General features: G+C 37.3%; 1 protein-coding gene across 1 annotated transcript in view; it reads left to right on the top strand.

Annotated features, from left to right (window-relative positions):
• The window catches only part of Mtmr6 (Myotubularin related protein 6), a 259,452-nt gene that overhangs the window by 31,621 nt on the left and 206,676 nt on the right, over nt 1-21,155 (top strand). The window contains exons 2-3 of the mRNA XM_090385380.1: nt 12,628-12,744; nt 19,833-19,995. Coding sequence (XP_090241506.1) covers nt 12,628-12,744; nt 19,833-19,995 — 280 coding nt within the window. The remainder of the gene's footprint in view (nt 1-12,627; nt 12,745-19,832; nt 19,996-21,155) is intronic.

The following is a 21,155-nucleotide window of genomic DNA, read 5'->3' as shown; positions in this document are numbered from 1 at the left end:
TGCTGTTATTGTGAACTACATTTTGGTAGGGACTGTGTTGGGATCCCAGAAGAAAAGTTTTAATTATCAGGATTCACGAGTTCTTTTATTTTGGTTCAGTGTCCGAGCTTTCTACTCACCATGGAGCCCAAATGGGATGCCCACTACCTGGCAAGCAATAAATGTGCTCAGGAGCGGGGATGCTTGGGCTTCTCAGACACCATATCTACACCTCTGCCAGTCCGAATCCTATCTCTTGGATCACGAGAGGGAATGTCATTGATGTGGTTGATCCTTGAGGCAAAACCACTAACTGGCTGATCCTGCATGACCAGGTCCTCCCATTTGTTGAAGCAGGAGCCAAAGTGGTGCATTGAAGCTGGGACCCTCAACCACCAGAATCCCTTTCCAAGTTTCCAGGGTCATAGTGCATGGCAAACATGCCAGATTCTGATGATATTAACTTGGAACCTAGGCAGTGGGACCCACTGTCTAGGTTCCAAGCTAGAATCATCAGCAACAGTGGGTACCTGTATGTGTGGGTGGTAAGGTCAGTTCTATTAATGGAAATGTGTTCACCATCATAACAGTTGGGTTCTCACTCTGCCACCAACGCTATCTAAATGTGTTTTCTCACTCTTAATTTGTTAACTGAGGATCTTTTCTGCTAATTACTGCTGCAAAGTCTGAATGAACACAATGCTCTGAGTGTACTGTGAGTTAATTCTAGTCTCATAATAAATTGATTTTCTAAAGCAAAGTAATGTTTATCTCTACTAACCTTCAGTTTAAAAGTTATTCTTGATCTTTGAATTGAATTCTATTGAAACGAAAATGAAAATTTTCTAATAATATCGAAGTAGTTGTTTCTCTGAAGGGCAGAATGAATATTGACAAAGTGTTTAATTTGTAATTGTTACTTATTAGTTAAAAATAAAGTTTAGCTAATATTGAACTTTGCATTAGCAGTGAAATATATAGGAAAAGATACTGTCTTCATTTTCAAAAATTAATATATATTTTTTGTATCACTGAGATGAACTGAATGGTGAAGCAGTTTTCTCAGAATGCCACTCTATAATCTAATATATATAAAGGGGTACGAACAGTATCAAATTTCGGTAAGCCCTGGTGTACTTATGTTTAGAGTTTTGAGAAATAAGATTATAGGAACCTGGACCAACATTGGTAGTATTGTTTTAGAACTCCCATGACCTTGGGATCCCTGGAAACACTGCACCTTACATGAACCTTGGGTGCTCATTGGCAACATTTCATATCTCATCCAGGTCGCAAACTGTATACTCTCAGCTCTGACCACAGAACTCAAGAAATAACTAAAAAAGCAAGTGCCTATGAGAGAATGTTAGCTTTTTGTATGATTAGGAACCTCATCTTACAATTCAGTGGACTGGTTGGTGGATCTTCTGCAGAAATTGGGGACTGAAACTATAAAATATAATTTTTGATGATATTCAATTATTATAGTATTAGTAGTGGCAAAGAATGCAAGAAATCAAGCTTATACAGGATCAGCAAAAAAAAACACTTCCATATCACCATTCCATACAATGTCAGATGGCAGTTTGTCTAACAATCAACTACCCTCTGGCAAAAGGCAAACTTCTGCACATGTATCCTCTAACCATCCTTTCTCAATTTGAATTTATACCTCCCCACGTGTGTGGTCTGAGCAAGAGGAATGATTCCATCAGCATTGAGCTTACTGAATCCATTCAAAGCCTTCTGATTTAAGTTTCCAGATGCTGCGATTTGCAGATTGGACCCCTTCCTGGTAAGAGCACTGTTATGTTCCTCTCACTAATTTTGTTGCTCTTCTCTGTACCTGTAACAGATTCACATCTTCCTAAAATGAAGCTTCCAGACCTCTATGCAGTACTCAAGATGTGGTCTAATCATCGCTTCATACAATGGGATTATCACCTCCTTATCCTTGCTGGCAAAATTCCTTTATATCATTGACAAAACTCCATGAGCTGGCCTGGCAGCCTGTTTACACTGCTCAGAAAATTTCATATCTGACTGCACAGTAACCCCCAGGTCTTTTTTATTCTCCACTACCCTGAGTGTAGTGTCACACATCTGGTAAATTGATCTAGGTTTACTGCTACCCATATGCATTAGTTAATATAAAACTTTCAACTGCCATTCTCACCCATCAACCTAATTTTCCTAGATCTTGTTGCAGTAGCTCACCCTAATTACTGTCATTAACCATTTTGCCAATTTTGTATCATCTGCAAACTTAGACATTAAGCCTGATATGCCATCATCAGTATCATTAATAAATATAGAAAACAACAATGGGCCCAGCATTGAACCCTGGGAGTTTCCACTAATATTATTAATCCACGAAGAGCAGTGTCCATTATTAATTGCTCTCTGTCTTCTCCTGTTCAATTATCCCTTTATCCATAGCAGTAACTTGCCCTTAATGCAAGTCTGCTCCAATTTATATAGCAGTCTTTTATGTGCAATAGTGTCAAAAGTTTTTCTAATGAATCTAAGTACAGTATATGATGTTAAAATTATTTTTTGTATCCAAGTTCCTTTGTTACTCTGTTATAGTATCCAGTGAAATTGGTCATACATTATTGTACCTTAGCAAATCTGTGCAATTGGAGTATAACTGTATTCCTAGACGGTCCTACATTATTTCTTTAACCAGTGATTCCATTATTTTCTGTGGAACAGAAGTCAAGTTAACAGGTCTGTAATTACTCACGTCTCCCTATTATCCTCCTTTTGAATTAGGAATACCAATTCCAGTCCATATTGATCTTCCCTGAATCTAAAAATGCTCTCATAGTTATGGTTTGCTGTTTTCCTTAATACAGTTGGCTAGATCTCATCAACCCCTGGTGCCTTTTTTACATTTAACTTCAACAAATTTTCTTCCACATTCCTCTCAGTTATAAATTAATTTAGACTGTTAGAATTTGATAAACTTCTGGCATCCCCATCCATAAAAATGTCTGCATGTAAAAATGCAGACTTTTTTCTAAGTAACTAAAAATTTGTCAGTTTTTCTTCAGCACTCCTGCACTTCTTTTAGCACATAATAATAGTGTTGAAAGAATGTTTTTCACTTATTGATGCTGAATAAATTTAAGAGAGGAACTGCCTAACAATACAATCCATTTAGGGGTATTGTCCTAACTCAGTGTAACATGATAGGAATGTCCTGAACTTATTTTCAGTCATATTGAGAATGAGAATTGTCAAAAATGATAACGTCATCAGTCATCATTTTCTGAATTATTTTTACTATTAAATATGATTGTAAATATTATTTAGTGTAATAGCATTTCTGAGAGGTAAAATTTGTATGATTTTAAACTTTTTTTTTTTTTTTTATGTTACCTTAATAAATCTGTCCTCTTATTAGTATTAGTAATGGCAAAAGATGCAAGAAAGCAAGCTTGTAACATTAGCAAAAAAAAGAGAAAAAAAAAACTTCCAACGTTACTTGTCCATTCCCTCCAATAGTTTGTCTAGTTTTCCTTGAATTTATTCCAACTACCCACTTTACGACAACAGATGGAAGTTTGTTCCAACAATCAACCACACACTGGCAGGCAATCTTCCACACTATCCTGCAACCATCCGTCGTCTTCAATTTGAATTTATACTGCTCCTTCATGTGTAGTATGAAGAGGAAGAATGCCATCAGCATTGAGATTGCTCAATCCATTCAAAGCCTTAAACATCTCAGTCAACTTACTTTGCAAGTGCCTGGTCTCCAGACGCTGCAGTTTGCAGAACTGAAGCCTTTCTCGATAAGACCACCCTTTTGTTTCCTTCATTAATCTTGTTGCCATTCTCTATGCCCATTCTAACAGTGCTACATCCTTCCCAACATGAGGCTTCCAGGCCTATATGCAGTACCCAAGAAGTGGCCTAAGTTTCTGCCTTTCTATCATGAGCTGTTCTGGCAGCCTGTCTGCACTGCTCAGAGAACTTCATATCTGACTGCATAATTACCCCTAGGTCTTTTCATTTTTGCACTACCCTGACTACTACCCAATTGGTACATTTAACTGGGATTACTTGCTACCCATATGCAGTACTTTGCATTTGTAAATGTTAAACTTCAACTGCCATTTTTCAGCCCAACTGCTTAATTTTTTGAGATCTTGTTGCAGGAGCTTACCCTGTTTACTGTAATTAACCACATTGTTTAGTAAGGTTGCCATTTGGGTGTGTCTCAGTACTGCTGCCAATAACAAAATCATGCAATATCAATTTGATCCACTTCACCTACGTAGCTTTTAGCATCTATTTGTTACAAACAGGATCTAAAAATCCTGTTTTAAGTTATTTCAGAGTTTTAAAAATGTTTTTTTCCATGTTTTTATTCTGTGCTGTAATTAAGTTTAGTTAACTTAATTTTTTCTCATAGCAACTTCTTTAAGTTATTTCTTGAAGAGTAACTAAGTTGTTTCAATTTTTTTTTTTTTAAATCTTATGCCATCCAAGTAACTTTAGGGCTAAGACCTTATGATATAAGTACAATAGAATATATTACACTCTACATAATTTACTTAAAACGGGGAATGGCATGCATTTTAAATAAATAGCTGTTTTAAAAAAATTCATTTAGAGCCATCCAGCCAAAGTTTCACTTTGACCAGTGCATGTATAGAAATTGATCTTTCAAGGAGCCGTTTTCAGAGCCTGGTATTGTCCAGGGAAAGATTGCCAGGCTGGACAGCAGGAATAACTAAATCCCTAATAAGAGGCTGCATTACTTCACATTTAGAATTAGTACTAGCACATGAGGTAAGGATTAGCATTAGCACAGCATTAGAAAGAAAAAAAAAAAAATTCCATTTCACCTGTTCATCTACTCTAATAGTATATGTAGTTGTTTCTTGAATTTATTCAATCCACTTATATCTTACCGGAGAGACTGCTTAAAATCTAAGGAAGTGCATCCAGTTGACATAGATGGACAGTGCAATGTTGTTCAGTTTGGTGTGACAGAGTCTGGGAAAGCAAAAATGAGAGTAGGAGTATGTTATAGGCCTGATGACTCTAATGAGCAACAGACAGTTGAACAGAGAAATAGAATCGACCAGTAAATCAGATTGTGTTATAATGGGGGATTTTTAACTTCCCAGATATTGACTGGAACTTGTGGGTTGATCACTTGCACACTAGCAAGACTTTTGTGGATTTAGTGGATGATTGGTTGCTACAGCAGAATGTTTGAGAGGCAACCATACAGGGTAATACTCTCGATCTGATTATCAGTAATGATTATTCATGCAATAAGAGTTTCCAGATAAAGGAGCCACTAGGTGGCAGTGATCATAGTGTACTGATGTGGGATTTACTTAACGATATAATTACCTTAAGGGGTAAAGGAAAGGGTTTTTTGCTTTTGTAAAGGTGACTACAGGGGTCTCAGACAGTTTTTAAATTCTGTACAGTGGGACTAACTGATGATGTTACCAGCAGAAAATTCTGAGTGGGAAGCATTCAAGGAAGTAATCTTGGAAGCTTCTAGGCTTTTTATACCAATTAAGAAATATTTTTCAAGGTTTAGGCCTAAATGGATGTCATTTGAACTAATGAGACTCGTGGCAGAGAAGAAAAATGTATGGGATGCATATAACTTATCAAGCGACACAGAAGCCTATAGTAGATATAAGCTAGTCTGTAATCAAGTCACAAAGGAAGTTAGGCAAGCGAAAGCAGATTACGAGAAATCTTTGCAAAGGATGCTAAGAAAAACAGCAAGGACTTCTTTACTTATATAAACTCTAAAAGGAAGGGGATGAATCAGATTGGTACATTTGATATTGATGGTTCAACTGTTGATGATCCTACTCAGACAGCTGATAATCTGAATGAGTATTTTGCATCTACATTCACACATGAGGAGCTATTAAGGGAGGAAAATGCCAGAAGTTTATTTGGAGGCTTGAAGTGGTGAAACCCATGTTTAGTCTCTAGAGCAAAGTTTCCGGCATCCCCCCCCCCCATACTTCTCCTTCAACCCATGCTTTTTTAACCCAAGCACTGTACTAAGTACTATAGGTTCTAATACCTCTCATGTTTGGGGTTCACATAAAAAAAAAAAAATTGTAACAGGGTGCTTAATGATTTTGTAATAACTAAGAGCAAAGTTGAAGAGAAATTGTTGAAGTTAAACATAAGAAAGGCACCTGAGACGAATGGGATCTATCCAGTTATACAGGGTGTCCCAAAAATACACGGCATAACTTCAGGAATGAGTTCTTCATATGTAAACAATAAAAATATTTTATATCAACATAGTTCTGGAAATGCTTGGTTCCCGAGTTATTAACTGGAATGTATTATCTCCCGCAGGTGATTTCCTTCATCACAAGGTACTGACAGAATCTGGTGGTTTTTCCATTCTGACCATGTATTCAAATGAGTAGCAAGCGGATATGCACTTTATGTATGGTTTGACGGCTGCAATGCTCTGGAGGCTCATCGTTTGTACCAAAAAAGGTTCCCAGAATGAAGATGTCTAGACAGAAAAAAAAAAAAAAAGTTTGAAGGTATCCATCGCCGCCTTTGTGAACATGGGACTTTACACCTCGTGCTGCCAAACGCCGCCTTTGTGAACATGGGACTTTACACCTCGTGCTGCCAAACGCCGCCTTTGTGAACATGGGACTTTACACCTCGTGCTGCCGACAGAGGACGACCAAGATCTACGACTCCTGAAGTAGAGGGATGGACCAACTGCCTGGCCTCTACGCTCACTGATTTAAACCCACTAGATTTCTTCTTGTGGGGCCATTTAAAGTCATTGGTGTATTCGACTCGGGTAGCTGATGTGGAAACTCTCCGCAATGGAATTGTGGCAGGTTGTGAGACAATACGAAACATGCCAGGAATTTGGTATTCTCTTCGCGAGTCAATGAGATGTCAATGTGAGGTCTGTATTCAGGCAGAAGGTGGACATTTTGAACAATTACTATAAGGTGATGTGAACAGTTAAGTGTCATAGACAGACTTTCAAAACTTGGAAACCAAGAATTTCCGGAACTATGTTGATACAAAATATTTTTATTGTCTACATATAAGAACTCATTCCTGAAGTTACGCCATGTATTTTTGAGACACCCTGTATTTAAGGAGGCAGCAAAGGTAGTAAGCAAACCCTTAGCCATAATTACAAGAGTCCCCATGGAGATGTGCAAATGTATCCCCAATTCACAAAATGGGGATCTAAGGGTGACATGTGTAATTACAGACCAGTTAGTTTAACTTCTTTTCCTGGTAAAATAATGGAGTCACTGGTTAAGATGCATTGCAGGATCATCTAGACAAGATTGCAGCAATAATTCAGACACAGCATGGGTTTGTTAAGGGGAAGTTGTGTCTGACAAATTTGATTGGATACTATGATGTGGTTACAAAGGAACTGGATGCAAAAAATAATTTTGATATCGTATACTTAGATTTCAGGAAAGCTTTTGACACTACTGCACATGGAAGACTACTGTACAAATTGGAGCAGTGTGGTATTAAGGGTAAGTTGCTACAATGGATAAAATGTTATTAGTCCATGAAGGGTTCAGTGTTGGGCCAATTGTTATTTTGTATATTTATCAATGATATTGATGAAGGTATATCAGGCTTGATGTCCAAGTAGGCAGATGAAACAAAGGTTGGCAGGGTTATTAATGACAGTAATGGTAGTGTACTACTGGAGAAGTTGGGCAGATGGGCTGAGAAGTTGCAATTGAAGTTAAACATTGGCAAATGCAAAGTACTGCATATGGGGAGCAGTAACCCCAGAGAAATCTACCAACTGGGTGGTTGTTACACTCAGGGTAGTGGAGAATGAAAGAGTCCTGGGGGTAATTGTGTAGTCAGATATGAAGTTTTCTGAGCAATGTAGACAGACTGCCAGAGCAGATCATGGGGTATTGTCAATAATATACAGGAATTTTGCTAGCAGGGAAAAGGAGGCGAATTATCCCTTTGTATAGAAGAGAAAGAGAAAGAACAGTATGTACTGGAACTTAAGAACAAGTTTGAGCTTCTGCAGACTGCTCAAGACCAAGATATCGGCGAGGAATATTACACCTTTCTGAAAGTGATAAAGCCCAAGAAACCTATAGGGAAAAAGAAATCCAAAGAACTAAAAATTAGTCAAGAAACACTTGTTATGATGAACCGAAGGCGACAAATGAAGAGCAAGATAAACACTGACAAGGAGAAAATTAAGTTTACTGAGTTGTGTAAAGCCATTAGAAAGAGGCTCAGAGAGGACATAAGAAGATTTAACACAAAAGTAGAAAAAGGGAAACAAAGGACTTAAATCAGCAGCTGTGAGCAGTAATACAGAAAGACAAATGATACTGAAACTGAAGAATAGCGATGGTGTACTTATAAATAACAGAGAAGGCATAATTCAAATAGCAGAAGACTATTTGAATAGTCTTCTGCTATTATATAGAGAATAGAAAATTGGCAGGAAGAGACATAACACAAAAACTGGCAAGGCTCTTCACAAAATGCCTTAGAAAAGGTGTGACGCCTAAAGAGTGGAATAATGCAATCATAGTTTTGCTACATAAGAAAGGAGATAAATCAGAAATTGGAAATTATAGACCAATCAGCTTGTTATCCCTCATCTACAAGTTGTTCACAAGGGTCATTACTAACAGATTAGAAAGAATACTTGATGAGAATCAACCGAAAGAGCAAGCTGGCTTTAGGACAGGATTCTCAACTATGGATCACCTTCACGTAATATCACAACTAATGGAGAAATCAAATGAATATAAAACACCATTATGCCTGGCATTTGTGGATTATGAAAAGGCATTTGACTCCATATAGCATAAGGCAATGTTTTGTGCTCTGGAAAGACAAGGCATAGATACTCCATATATTATGATTTTGAAGAAAATATATGGGAATGCTACCTCCTTTATTAGACTAGACAAAGACAGTAGCAAATTTAAAACCGAGAAAGGAGTTCGACAAGGAGACACAATATCTCTGAATTGTGTTTACTGATGCCCTTGAGGAAGCTTTCAGAAGATTAGACTGGTCGCAGAAAGGAGTCAATGTGAATGGAGAGTACCTAAAAACATTTACGATTTGCAGATGGCATTGTGGTCATAAGCCACGATCCCAAAGAATTGGAGGAAAATCTTAAAATCGGTTATGCACAGTTAGTAAGGATTTTGGACTAAAGATGAATATGGCTAAAACAAAAGTAATGATGAAAAAGTATGCCACAGAAAGGGACATTATCATTAGCATTAATAGAGGCATTTGATGCAAGAAAGCAAGCTTATGCAGCATCAGCCAAAAAAAAAAAAAAAAAAAAACCCACTTCCACTTCACCCCTCTGTTCGTTCAAAATACCTGTCCAGCTGAGCCTTAAACTTATTTAGGCTATCAACCTCCACCACAAGGGATGGAAGTCTGTTCCACCAACCAACCACCCGCTGGCTAAAGGCAAATTTCCGCACGTCTATCCTACATCTGTCTTTCCTCAATTTGAATTTATGCCCTCTCAGGTGATTTTTCTGAGCTAGAGGAAGAATACCATCAGCATTGAGCATGCTTAAACCATTCAAGGCTTTATACACCTCTATCAGATCACCTCGCTGGTGCCTAGTCTCCAGACACTGTAATTTGCAAAACTTAAGCCTTTCTTCGTAAGAGCACCCCTTTGTTCCATTCACTAATCTTGTTGCCCTTCTCTGTACTCGTTCCAGCAGCTCTACATCCTTCTTGAAATGAGGCCTCCAGACCTGTATACAGTACTCTAGGTGTGGCCTGACCATTGCCTTATACAATGGAATAATCACCTCCTTATCCCTGCTGGAAAAATTCCTGTATATCATTGACAATACTCCATGAGCTACTCTTGCAGCCCGTCTGCACTGCTCAGAGAACTTCATATCTGCCTGCACAACCATCCCCAAGTCCCTTTCATTCTCTACCACTGTCAGTGTAGTACCACAGAGTTGATACGTTGCTTTGGGGTTGCTGTTTCCCATGTGTAGTACTTTACATTTGTCAATGTTAAACTTCATTTGCCACCTCTCAGCCCATCTGCTCATAATGATAATCATTTGCCACCTCTCAGCCCATAATGATTGAAGGAGAAGTAATTGAAAATGTGGAGTCATATACTTATCTGGGACAAGTTATTAGCTGTAATAATGATAAATGGCTGGAAGTCAAGAGAAGAATAAATTTTGGATGGATAGCATTCAGGAAATATAGTCATATACTGAAGAGCAATATCCCAGTTTGTCTGAAACAAAATAATGAACCAATGTATACTCCCCACCATGACTTATGGAAGTGGAACTTGGGCACTCACCAAAAGAATGGAAGAGAAGCTGAGAATTACATAGCAAAGAATGGAACAAATTATATTGGGGATCAGACTGTTAGATAAGAAGAGAAACACATGGATTAGGCAGCAAACTCAAGTAAAGGACATTCTTATCAAAACTAAAGAACTAAAATAGTCTTGGGCAGGAGACAGCTCGAAGACATGATGACAGATGGACTAAGAAAATAACAGAATAGTACCCAAGAGAAGAAAACCTGGAAGACAACGACAGAGATGGATAGACGAAATTCATGAGTTTGTGGGTAGTAAATTGATGGTCATTGCACAGAACAGAAGGAACTGGAAAGTTGCTGAAGAGGCCTTCATCCTGCAGTGGATTGAAAATGGCTAATGGTGATGATGAAGGCCACACCTTGAGCTGCGTACAGGTCTGGAGGCCTCATTTTAGGAAGGATGTTGAGTTGCTTGAGTTTGTACAGAGAATGGCAACAGGATTGGTGAGGGAAATTAAGGGGTCCTCTTACCAAGAAAGGCTTAAGTTCTGCAAATTGTAGCAGATGGAGACTAGGCACCTGCGAGGTGATCTGATTGAGGTGTATAAGGTCTTGAATGGGTTGAGCACACTGAATTCTGATGGGATTCTTCTGCTTGCTCAGATTGTGAACCTAAGGGGGCATAAATTCAAATTGAGGAAAGACAGTTGTAGAATAGATGTGCGGAAATTTGCCTTTTGCCAGTGGGTGGTTAATTGTTGGAACAAACTTCCATATGTTGTTGTGGAAGTTGATAGCTTAAATAAATTCAAAGAGGAACTGGACAAACTTTTAGAGGGAATTTATGTGAATTTTTTTTTGGCTAATGCTACATAAGCTCATACACTTTCTTTCTTGCATCAGATGCCTCTATTACTACTACTACTACTATCTACAGCGCCAGATCGAGGTTTGTTCCAACAGTGCCCTATGTGTTTGGTGAAGGCAGTTTCTGCACATCTGTCCAGCAATCATTCTCCCTCAGTTTGAATTTATATCTCCATATGTGTATGTAGTTTGAGTAAAAGGAAGGATGCCATCAACATTGCACTTACTTAATCCATTCTAAGCCATAAAAACACTTTATTTAAATCACCTTTGAAGACTGAAGTTATACTTCTGACAGCATGAGTTTGTTAAGGGGAAATATTGTCTGACCAGTATGATTGGATACCATGATATGGTCACAAAGAAACTGGATGAAAAAAATAATTTTGATATATACAGTACTTGGATTTCAGGAAAGGTTTTGACACTGTTGCATAAAAATGCCCCGAGTGCCAAGTTGTAGAATAGATGTGCGGAAATTTGCCTTTCCACACGTGTCCAAAATAGTGTCCAAGCAATCTTTTGTGCGACAAAGAGTGCTTTTTCACAGCGAATAAGTTATATTTATTTTCCAGTCTCTTCTTCCTGTTTTCTCAAGTGATTCTATACTTAAAAGGTTTCAAGTAAAAATCTAGAAACGAAATTCACCTTTCTTTCCTTGTTTATATATCTATATAATCCATACTAACCGAACTAACTTTTTCAACTGCTTGGTCACTGGTGGCACCGCTCCTGCCTCCACGTGGCAGGGCTGGTAACCTGGGAGAAGAAACTCTCCCAGCTAAAAGGAGCAAAGATGGACTTAAATAATTTTCATCCTTTAGAGCCATCAAGCTCAAGATCAGAAATGGCCAATGAAAATGACTCAAACCAACCTAAAAGACTTCGAAGAGAAGCAGTGTCCTAACCTCCCTAACTTTCTGGTGATACACTCTCTGTCTACTCAGCCTGTGAGCCTATCACCATTTATGATCCAAAAATATTTGGAATTTAAGTGGAATTCTAAGTGGCCATTAAGACAAAAACATTTGCTGGGTTGCCAGTATCTGTTACTTCCCACAATACTTTAAATTCATTGAAAGGCGTAATCACAGACTGGGACCTACTTTCAGTGTCTGAGGAGGAATTAGTCCAAGAACTTAGTAATCAGTGCAAAGTACATAATGATTAAAAAAAAGATGGAAATCTTGTACCGACTCGATCCATCATTTTAACCATCAGCACTCCTGATTTTCTGATCATTCACCAGGTCTTGGCTTCTAGATATTTACCGGGTAAATAAATAAAAATTTATGCAGCCTTGAACTAAGTGTTGAGTGATACAAAATGTGTGTTGCATGCACACACATGCACATATACAACTTCACTATGATAATAGGAAAATAAAGTGTTGTTGATAATAGATTTTCTCTTTTTTTATATAGAAAATGAATTTTTCTTTCTTACATTTAGATAGAAAATGTGCGCATGTTGGATCGATTCAACAATAAATATCAGTCAGTTGGAAATCTCTATTTAACAACAACACACTTAATTTTTGTGGATCCAGAGGAAAAGAAAGAAACATGGGTAAGTTCTTTTAACACATTATATTATTTTAATATTCAATATTTTCTTCTGTTTATATTTTAGGCAGTGCTCAACTTATGTTAATTGGCACTTAGGTCACTTGCATTTATGGCAGTGTGACTTGCACTTTTTAAAATGTTTTAATTTCTTTAAAGTAACTGTTGTGTTTTTGATTGAGAATTCTATATCTGCTTTTGTTGAATGACATCAGGTGGGAAAACTCCAAATCTGAAATGTTATTTTATTTTTTATTATTTTTTTTATATATACATACTGTAATTTAAAAATAAATGTGACACCACAAAAGGGCATTTGGATGAATAAAATCAGTGATATTAGCTGTTTTTGAAATATTATATAACAAGTTGTTTTCATTTTCTACTGTAATGTGTGCCAGGTAATGTATGTTGAAAATCAGAAAATTTGTTCCTGTGAGAACCTCACTTGCAAATACGTAATGCATTGATATGTGTATAGCACTGTATGCTGTTTGGCAATTTGGTTTCAGATGAGTTCCATTGCTAAAGATTTGTGTATTTTCCATTTACTATATGGAAAATATAGCACTGTATGTTGTTTGGTTCCAGATGAGTTCCATTGCTAAAGGTTTGTGTATTTTCCATTTATTATTCATCTTTAAAAATCTATAAAGGAAAGGTCAATGCTCAAGCAATGCTGTTGTAAAGAAACATAGTAGAAAGGTCATTACATTAGAAGCAAAGACAAGTGACGAAAGTTTCAGTGCAATGTGGCATTAAGGGCAGCTGACTGCTGTGGATAAAAGGATGGTCGAGCAGGAGAAGGTGGAGCATGGTTATTAATGGGCACTGTTCTTCGTGGACTAACATTATTAGGAGTCCACTAGGGTTCAGTGCTCGATCCATTGTTGTTTTCTATATTTATTGATGATGTTATATCTGGCTTAATGTTTATATGTTAGGCAGTGCAGAGATTCTGCCAGAACAGCTCGTGGGGGTTTGTCAATGACTTAAAGAAACTTTGCTATCAGGGATATTGAGGTGATTATCCCTTTGTACAAGGCCATGGTTAGGCCTTGCTCAATGTCCTTGCTCAATAACCTGTTTTTGTAAAGATATTTTATTACAGCTCAATTTTTCCATTTATGTGGGCTTGAACTTTGAGAACCTAAAAAAAGTGTCATAATTTATGAATTATAACTTTGCATGCATTCAGCTGAAGGTCAAATTATTTAAAAAAAAAAAAAAAAAAAGGGAGAGGCTAGAAACTTCTCAAATAATGCTCATACAAACATGTGATGCTGTTATTGAAGGAGAGTTTCATTTCATGAAAAGCATATTTGTAAGTAATAGAGTGGCACTTAGTGTTGTGCACAGTATTTAGTCCAAATCAAGTCTGAGTTTGAGAAGAATCATAATAAGAACTTTCTTGACATTATTATTATATCTTATATATGATTGTAAGTTGATTAAATATGCATTAGCATTAGTAAAGGCATATGATGCAAGAAAGCAAGCTTATATAGCATCAGCCAAAGGGGGGAACCCCCCATTGATTCACTCCAAATGTTTGGCTAGTTCTGCCTTGAAATTATTTAAGCTGTTGACAACCACTACAACAGATGGATATTTGTTCCAACTATCAACCACCTGCTGGCTAAAGGAAAATTTCCGGACATCTATTTCACAACTGTCTTTCCTCAATTTGAATTTATGTAACTCTCAGGTGCGTAATCTGAGCAAGAGGAAGAATCCCATTAGCATTGAGCATGCTCAAACCATTCAAAGCCTTATACACCTCTATCAGATCACCTCGCCGGTGCCTAGTCTCCAGACTCTGTAATTTGCAAAACTTAAGCCTTTCTTCGTAAGAGCAACCCTTTGTTCCATTTACTAATCTTGTTGCCCTTCTCTGTACCCGTTCCAGCAGCTCTACATCCTTCTTGAAATGAGGCCTCCAGACCTGTATACAGTACTCAAGATGTGGCCTAACCATTGCCTTATACAAGGGAATAATCACCTCCTTATCCCTGCTAGAAAAATTCCTGTATATCATTGACAAGACACCATGAGCTACTCTTGCAGCTCGTCTGCACTGCTCAGAGAACTTCATATCTGCCTGCACAATTACCCCCAGGTCCTTTTCATTCTCCACCACTGTCAGTGTAGTACCGCAGAGTTGATACATTGCTCTGGGGTTACTGTTACCCATATGTAGTACTTTACATTTGTCAATGTTAAACTTCATTTGCCACCTCTCAGCCCATCTGTTCAACCTTTCCAGATCCTGTTGCAGCAGCATAGTGTCAGTAGTGTCCTTAACGACCCTGCCAACCTTTGTATCATCTGCAAACTTAGACATTAAACTTGATATCCCATCATCAATATCATTCATAAACACCGAAAACAACAATGGACCCAACACTGAACCTTCAGGAACTCCACTAATAACATTAGTCCACGTTGAGCAGTGTCCATTGATTACCACTCTCTGTCTTCTGCCACTCAACCATCCCCTTATCCATAGCAGCAATTTGCCTCCAATGCCACACTGCTCCAATTTGTGCAGCAGTCTTCCATGTGCAACAGTATCAAAAGCCTTTCTAAGATCCAAATATATAATATCAAAGTTATTCCCTGCATCCAGTTCTTTTGTGACTACATCATAGTATCCAATCAAATTGGTCAGGCAAGACCTGCCCTTAACAAAACCATGCTGCGTCTGAGCTATAACTGAATTCTTGTCTAGATGATCCTGCAGTGCTTCTTTAACCAGTGCCTCCATTAATTTACCTGGAACAGAAGTTAAACTAACAGGTCTATAATTACTTGTGTCAGCCTTTGATCCTCCTTTGTGAATTGGGGTTACATTTGCACATCTCCAGTCTATGGGTACCTCCCCTGAGTCCAAAGAAGCTCTCATAATTATGGCTAGGGGTTTGCATACTTCCTTTGCTGCCTCCTTTAATATAACTGGATAGATCCCATCCACCCCAGGTGCCTTTTTTATGTTAATCCTCAACAATCTCTCCTCCACTTTCCTCTCAGTTATTACAAAATCATCCAGCTCACTGCCAATGTTTACTTTACCTACATCATTCTCCTTCCTGAATAACTCCTCATGCGTGAATGTAGATGCAAAATACTCGTTTAGATTGTTAGCCACCTGAGCAGGATCCTCAACTGTTGAACCATCAATATCCAGTGGACCAATCTGATTCATCCCTTTCCTTCTCGAGTTCAAGTATGTAAAGAACTCCTTTCTGTTTTTCTTTGCATCCTTTGCCAAGGATTTTTCGTAGTCTGCCTTTGCCTGCCTAATCTCCTTTGTGACTTGGTTACAAACCAACTTATATCTATCATAGGCTTCCATGTCACCCATTAATTTGTATGTATCCCATGCATTTTTCTTCTCTGCCACATGTCTCATTAGTCCATCTGACAACCATTTAGGCCTAAACCTTGAACAATATTTCTTAGTTGGTATGTAAAGCCTGGTAGCCACCAAGATTAGTTCCTTTAATGCTTCCCATTTTGAGTTTGCTGTTGGTAACATCATCAGTTGGTCCCACTGTATAGAATTTAAATACTGTCTCAGACCATCATAGTCGCCTTTACGAAAACAAAAACCCTTCCCTTTACCTCTGATGGTAGTTACCTCCTTGAGTAAATCCCACTTCAACACACTGTGATCACTGCCACCTAGTGGTTCATTTATCTGCAGGTTCTTAATGCATGAAGAATCACTACTGATAATCAGATCAAGAGTATTGCTCCCTCTTGTTGCCTCACGAACATGCTGATGTAAATGATTCATCTCTAACAGTCTCATAGACATGCGCCTCCGTAGTACTGTTTCTGCTGCATGCCTCTCCTACAGGTACTTCCATGGGTACTGTTCTTCTGAATTGGCTTCTATAATTCCTGCTCTCTCTTTCAAAATAGTTCGAACACATGCTGCCACCAGCCAACATCCATTTACTGTCCAACTTCAAACTCACAGAACCAACTTTTCATCTTCCTTGTTTATTCATTCAACTGCTGTTTTCTGGAACAACCTTGCTTCATACGTATTTCCTGAAAATTAGTCTACGGAAGTTCAAGTCCAATGTCAACAAATATCTTCTTTCGTCTTCTCAACCCCCAACCCAAGCACAGTACTAAGTACTATAGGTTCCAATACCTCTCGTGTTTGGGGTTTACATTAAAAAAAAAAAAAAATGATGTTGATGTAGGACTCTTTGATTAGTTTTTGGCAATAGAGAAGTGAGGAGAAGCAAGGGTGTGCTTCCCGATACAGAATAAAATTTTTCTGTGCGAAATGTGATAATGACGAATTGGTCGATCAAGCTGACATTTGAATAGTGTGAAGTAATACCGTGAACAAGGACAACTTTGTGACACTTTTTGCTGTTTTCTAAAAATAAATACATGTAAGTGTAAACAAAATGATATTCCGATTATGATTATGGGTATAATTACCTCTCATCTTCTGATTTATTTACATTAAGTTTATTTACTACGTTTATTTAATACCATTACATTTATATACACATTTGCATTAGAACAATTAGAATTTGAGAAATTAGGTGTCACAATGTTGCACTCCTTTGTAGGACAACTTTGTGACAACCAACATTCTGCTACACACCTTCTATCATACAACATCTGTCATAGGTACAACACTATGAGGTGCCTCCATAGCCAGGTGGGAAGGAGCAGCAGTGCGTAGCACACGCTTCTTGATTAGGCCGGGGTTCGAGCCCGTCATCACCAAATACAGAGCATATGGAAAGGTCAGGGAATGACCACCGCACCTGAGCAATATGGCCTTAGTTGCTAATGCTCCTAAAAACCAAATAACAATAACAACAACACTATGACAGATGTATTTCAACATCTGTTATAGTGTTGTTCCTATGAATGACTAATTTATGGAAATTAAAGGATAAATGGAAGAAAATTATTCAGTATTTTTGATAGAACAATGTCATGAATGCATTTTATTAATATGTTAGCTTACAGTACTTCAGCACAAACATTTTTTTATAGAACATAGGGTAGAAACTTTACTAAAAACAACAAAAAGAAACCCTTCAAAGCAGTTGGTACACATTTCATCATTATGTTGAAATCAACTGGGTTATTTCTGGAACGAAAATTGCTCGCTTCCCCCCTCTGCTTAGGAGCATTTATTTTACGTACAATCTCCTTGTCTTCGTACCAAATTTTGTCTTTTTCCGCAGGTCATCTCCAGTGTTTACCTGCTGGTTCCATTGCATTGATTAGTGTTCCTTGGTGAAGAAGTCCTCGAACGTATTGTAGTCAAACCATCCAGAAGGAGTGCAGTTATATCTTGCGCCTGCAGGACCAGCTTCAGTCCATGTATTCCACAAATGCTTGGACTTGTAGTTCACATAAAGTGGAGCAAGCTGGCCATCTGCATTCCCACAAAACATTATGGAAGTGCAATTTTTTCAGGGTATTTTGTACCTCTTTTTGTGATTACTTTGCAAGAGCCTGGGTCATCCACGAGGTTATTCTCGTCGTAGTTCCAAATATTTGCACTTGGAACTCCATCAAGTTCTGCTTGCAAGTGGTCAAAAAAATTATTAAAAACATCCTCATCAACTGCTGCTCTTGCAGTTGATATATTTTGAGCAAATCTTTGCGTAAGAATTTTATGGCGACCCATGAAGGAGTTTTGCCAGTCAACTCGTGGAAAATTATTTCTAAAAATAAGCACTGTACGGCCCACACGGTCCAGATAAGATTTCACTATGCACCTCAAGTCGAATTGTGTCAGAGGAAAACCATAATTTGACATTACAATACAATGAGAAATGAAAGCCTCTTCCTCAGTTTCACTAAAAACAGTTGGATGTCCTGGGGTGGCATCATGTTTCCCTTTCAGCTTTAACCATAGGGTGTTTCCGTGTATCCCATACCTAAAAAATAAAATTATTTATCAGTATAAAATTATTAATTAGCATAAAATTATTAGCTAATTCTATAAAATATATCTAAAATATATATGTTAATAGCAGGGTACAACAAAACTCTGTCTATTGCGATTTTGTTTTCTAGTATTTTTCCTGCTTTTGCACTTACCAGAAAAACAGGCACAATGGTCGGTGTATTAGAAATAAAAAACAAAACAAAACAACAATAATAAAAAAAATAAATAATAGAAATAAATGAAATACAAATGAGTCATTTGTATTGTGTGTGCAGTTCACAGACTCTGTACAGCTGCCTCATTGTTTCGTGTCTTCTGCACAAAAACAAAATATTAACTACTTCATACATGAAACATTTTGAAATTTGCGCTAAAAAACCATTATAGCAATGCTTAATCAGCAGCACTATGTTATTATGGCTTGAATCTTAAAATGTTGATGGAGCTGTCACATATGACAAAGAATAAGGTTCTGTAATCATTGAAATTCTACTTTTGTTATGATGTAGTGTGAAAATGAAATAGTTGTGTGAAGGGATATTATGCACTGCATTTGATAAAATGGTATTGTGAATTTGTGAATGACCTGTCATGTCATGATGGCTTATGAGCAGAAGGGTTTCGTGTGAAAAATATATTCACAATGAAATATATTTTTCACAGTGAACAAAAATTGGAAATTCTTAAAGTAAAGAGATAATTCTGTATAGAGTTTGGGTTGCATAATGCACCAAAAAAAATACTGTTTGGCATTTAGTTAGGCCGTTTGGAGAAACTTGTCGATTTATTGATTAACAAAAAGGATGTGCCCATCCATACATTCCAGACATGGTGAATGAAGCCAGACAAACATTACTGAGCTATTGTACATGAATATGATCTATAGCTGGTGCAGTTCCAGTTGTCAACATAAATTCCAAATGTGCAACCAGAGTTTCTTTAATTTTTAGTACCAAGACTGCAGGGATGAAAAAAAAAAAAAAATGCACTATTAAAATGGTTTTATTAATAAAAAAAATCACCTTGTAGTAAATTACACTAAATTTTTAAATTGCATGCTTGTATAAAAATCTTTTACTGTATCTTATTCTGTGTTATTTTAAAAATATTTGTTATTATTATTCCACTTTTAATTTGAGTGATTGTTTTAGATTCCTCTTATGCAAATTGCTTCAGTGAATAAGATGCCAATAACCACTCAAGGATCTCCACTTCAGATTCGATGTAAGAATTTTATGTGTGTAACTTGTGTAATACCAAGAGAACGTGATTGTCATGAGACATATACCTCTCTTCTTCAACTCTCTCAACCAAGTAAGTGTCTCAGATTATTCCACAAGTGCATTTTCAAAGTGATATTTCTTTAGGAAAGCGATGCAGTGTGATTATATATCATTAACATTTTTTAATTATGTTGATCATCAGTCAAGCATGTTCAGTGGGGGAATTTTTATTGTACTTAGTCATATAATGTGCTTTGAATTTTTCACTCTTAAGGCAATTCCAAAGATAGAAAAGAATACTCGGTTCTGTTATGCATTAGTTTCCTAAGGAAATGCCACTAGAGACATGTTAGTTCATTCTTGTGGATCGAAGTCTGTCCAGACTCATCTTTATGTTGGTTTTTAGGAGCATTAGCAACTAAGGCCATATTGCTCCAGGGATATGCGGTGGTCATTCCCTGACCTTTCTGCATCCTCCATATTTGGTGGCTCATGGGCTCGAACCCCGGTCGAATCAAGAAGCATGTGCTACGCACTGCTGCCCTGCCCACCTGGCTACGGAGGTGCCTTTATGTTGGTGTACATGTTGAAGTTAGTGTTAGCCTGACAAGAAAATCAGTATATATCCACATAAAGGATTATAGTGTTTTTAAACATGAATTTTCACAAGCTGTTAACTCTCTGAAAGGAAGTTTTTATTGCTGCCACCACAACTGTGATTGATGGGGTCTTTTTGAGAGTTTTGTCAGTCTCCAGTGGAATTGAAACCAGACTGCTCTACTGGAATGGTAAGTGGTGGGTCCATTGTACTTTAGAATAAGAGTTAAATTCTAAAGTTTGTTTGGGAAATTACTTGCCTCCAGATTTAAATAAACTCAAACACTATGGTTAAAAATAATGCACCATATCACAAAACTCGATATATAAGATAAAATAATAATAAAAAAAGAAGGAAAATAATAAATAATAAATTAATAAAAAAATAATATGATATATAAGATAAAAGCAATGAAATATATATATAAATAAAATATTGAAGCTTATAAAAGAGGCAACCACTTTAATCAGTAGTAAGTGGAAGCCTATCATTTATTACATAGACTATATATTTACCTTAAGTCACTGTTTGTGATTTCAATTCCTTCAGGAGGATCCAAGCAAGTAGGCTCTCCCCCACTTCCCCTACATTCCTTCTTCCCTGCTTCTCTGTTTCGATCCATACTAAAAATGCTAGAATTATGGCTAACCAGC

This window comes from Mastigoproctus giganteus, chromosome 11 (genome assembly GCF_048544385.1).
Source record: "Mastigoproctus giganteus isolate SK-2022 chromosome 11, ASM4854438v1, whole genome shotgun sequence".
NCBI classification, from domain to species: Eukaryota; Metazoa; Arthropoda; class Arachnida; order Uropygi; family Thelyphonidae; genus Mastigoproctus; species Mastigoproctus giganteus.
This window is presented reverse-complemented; position numbering and strand designations above follow the sequence as displayed.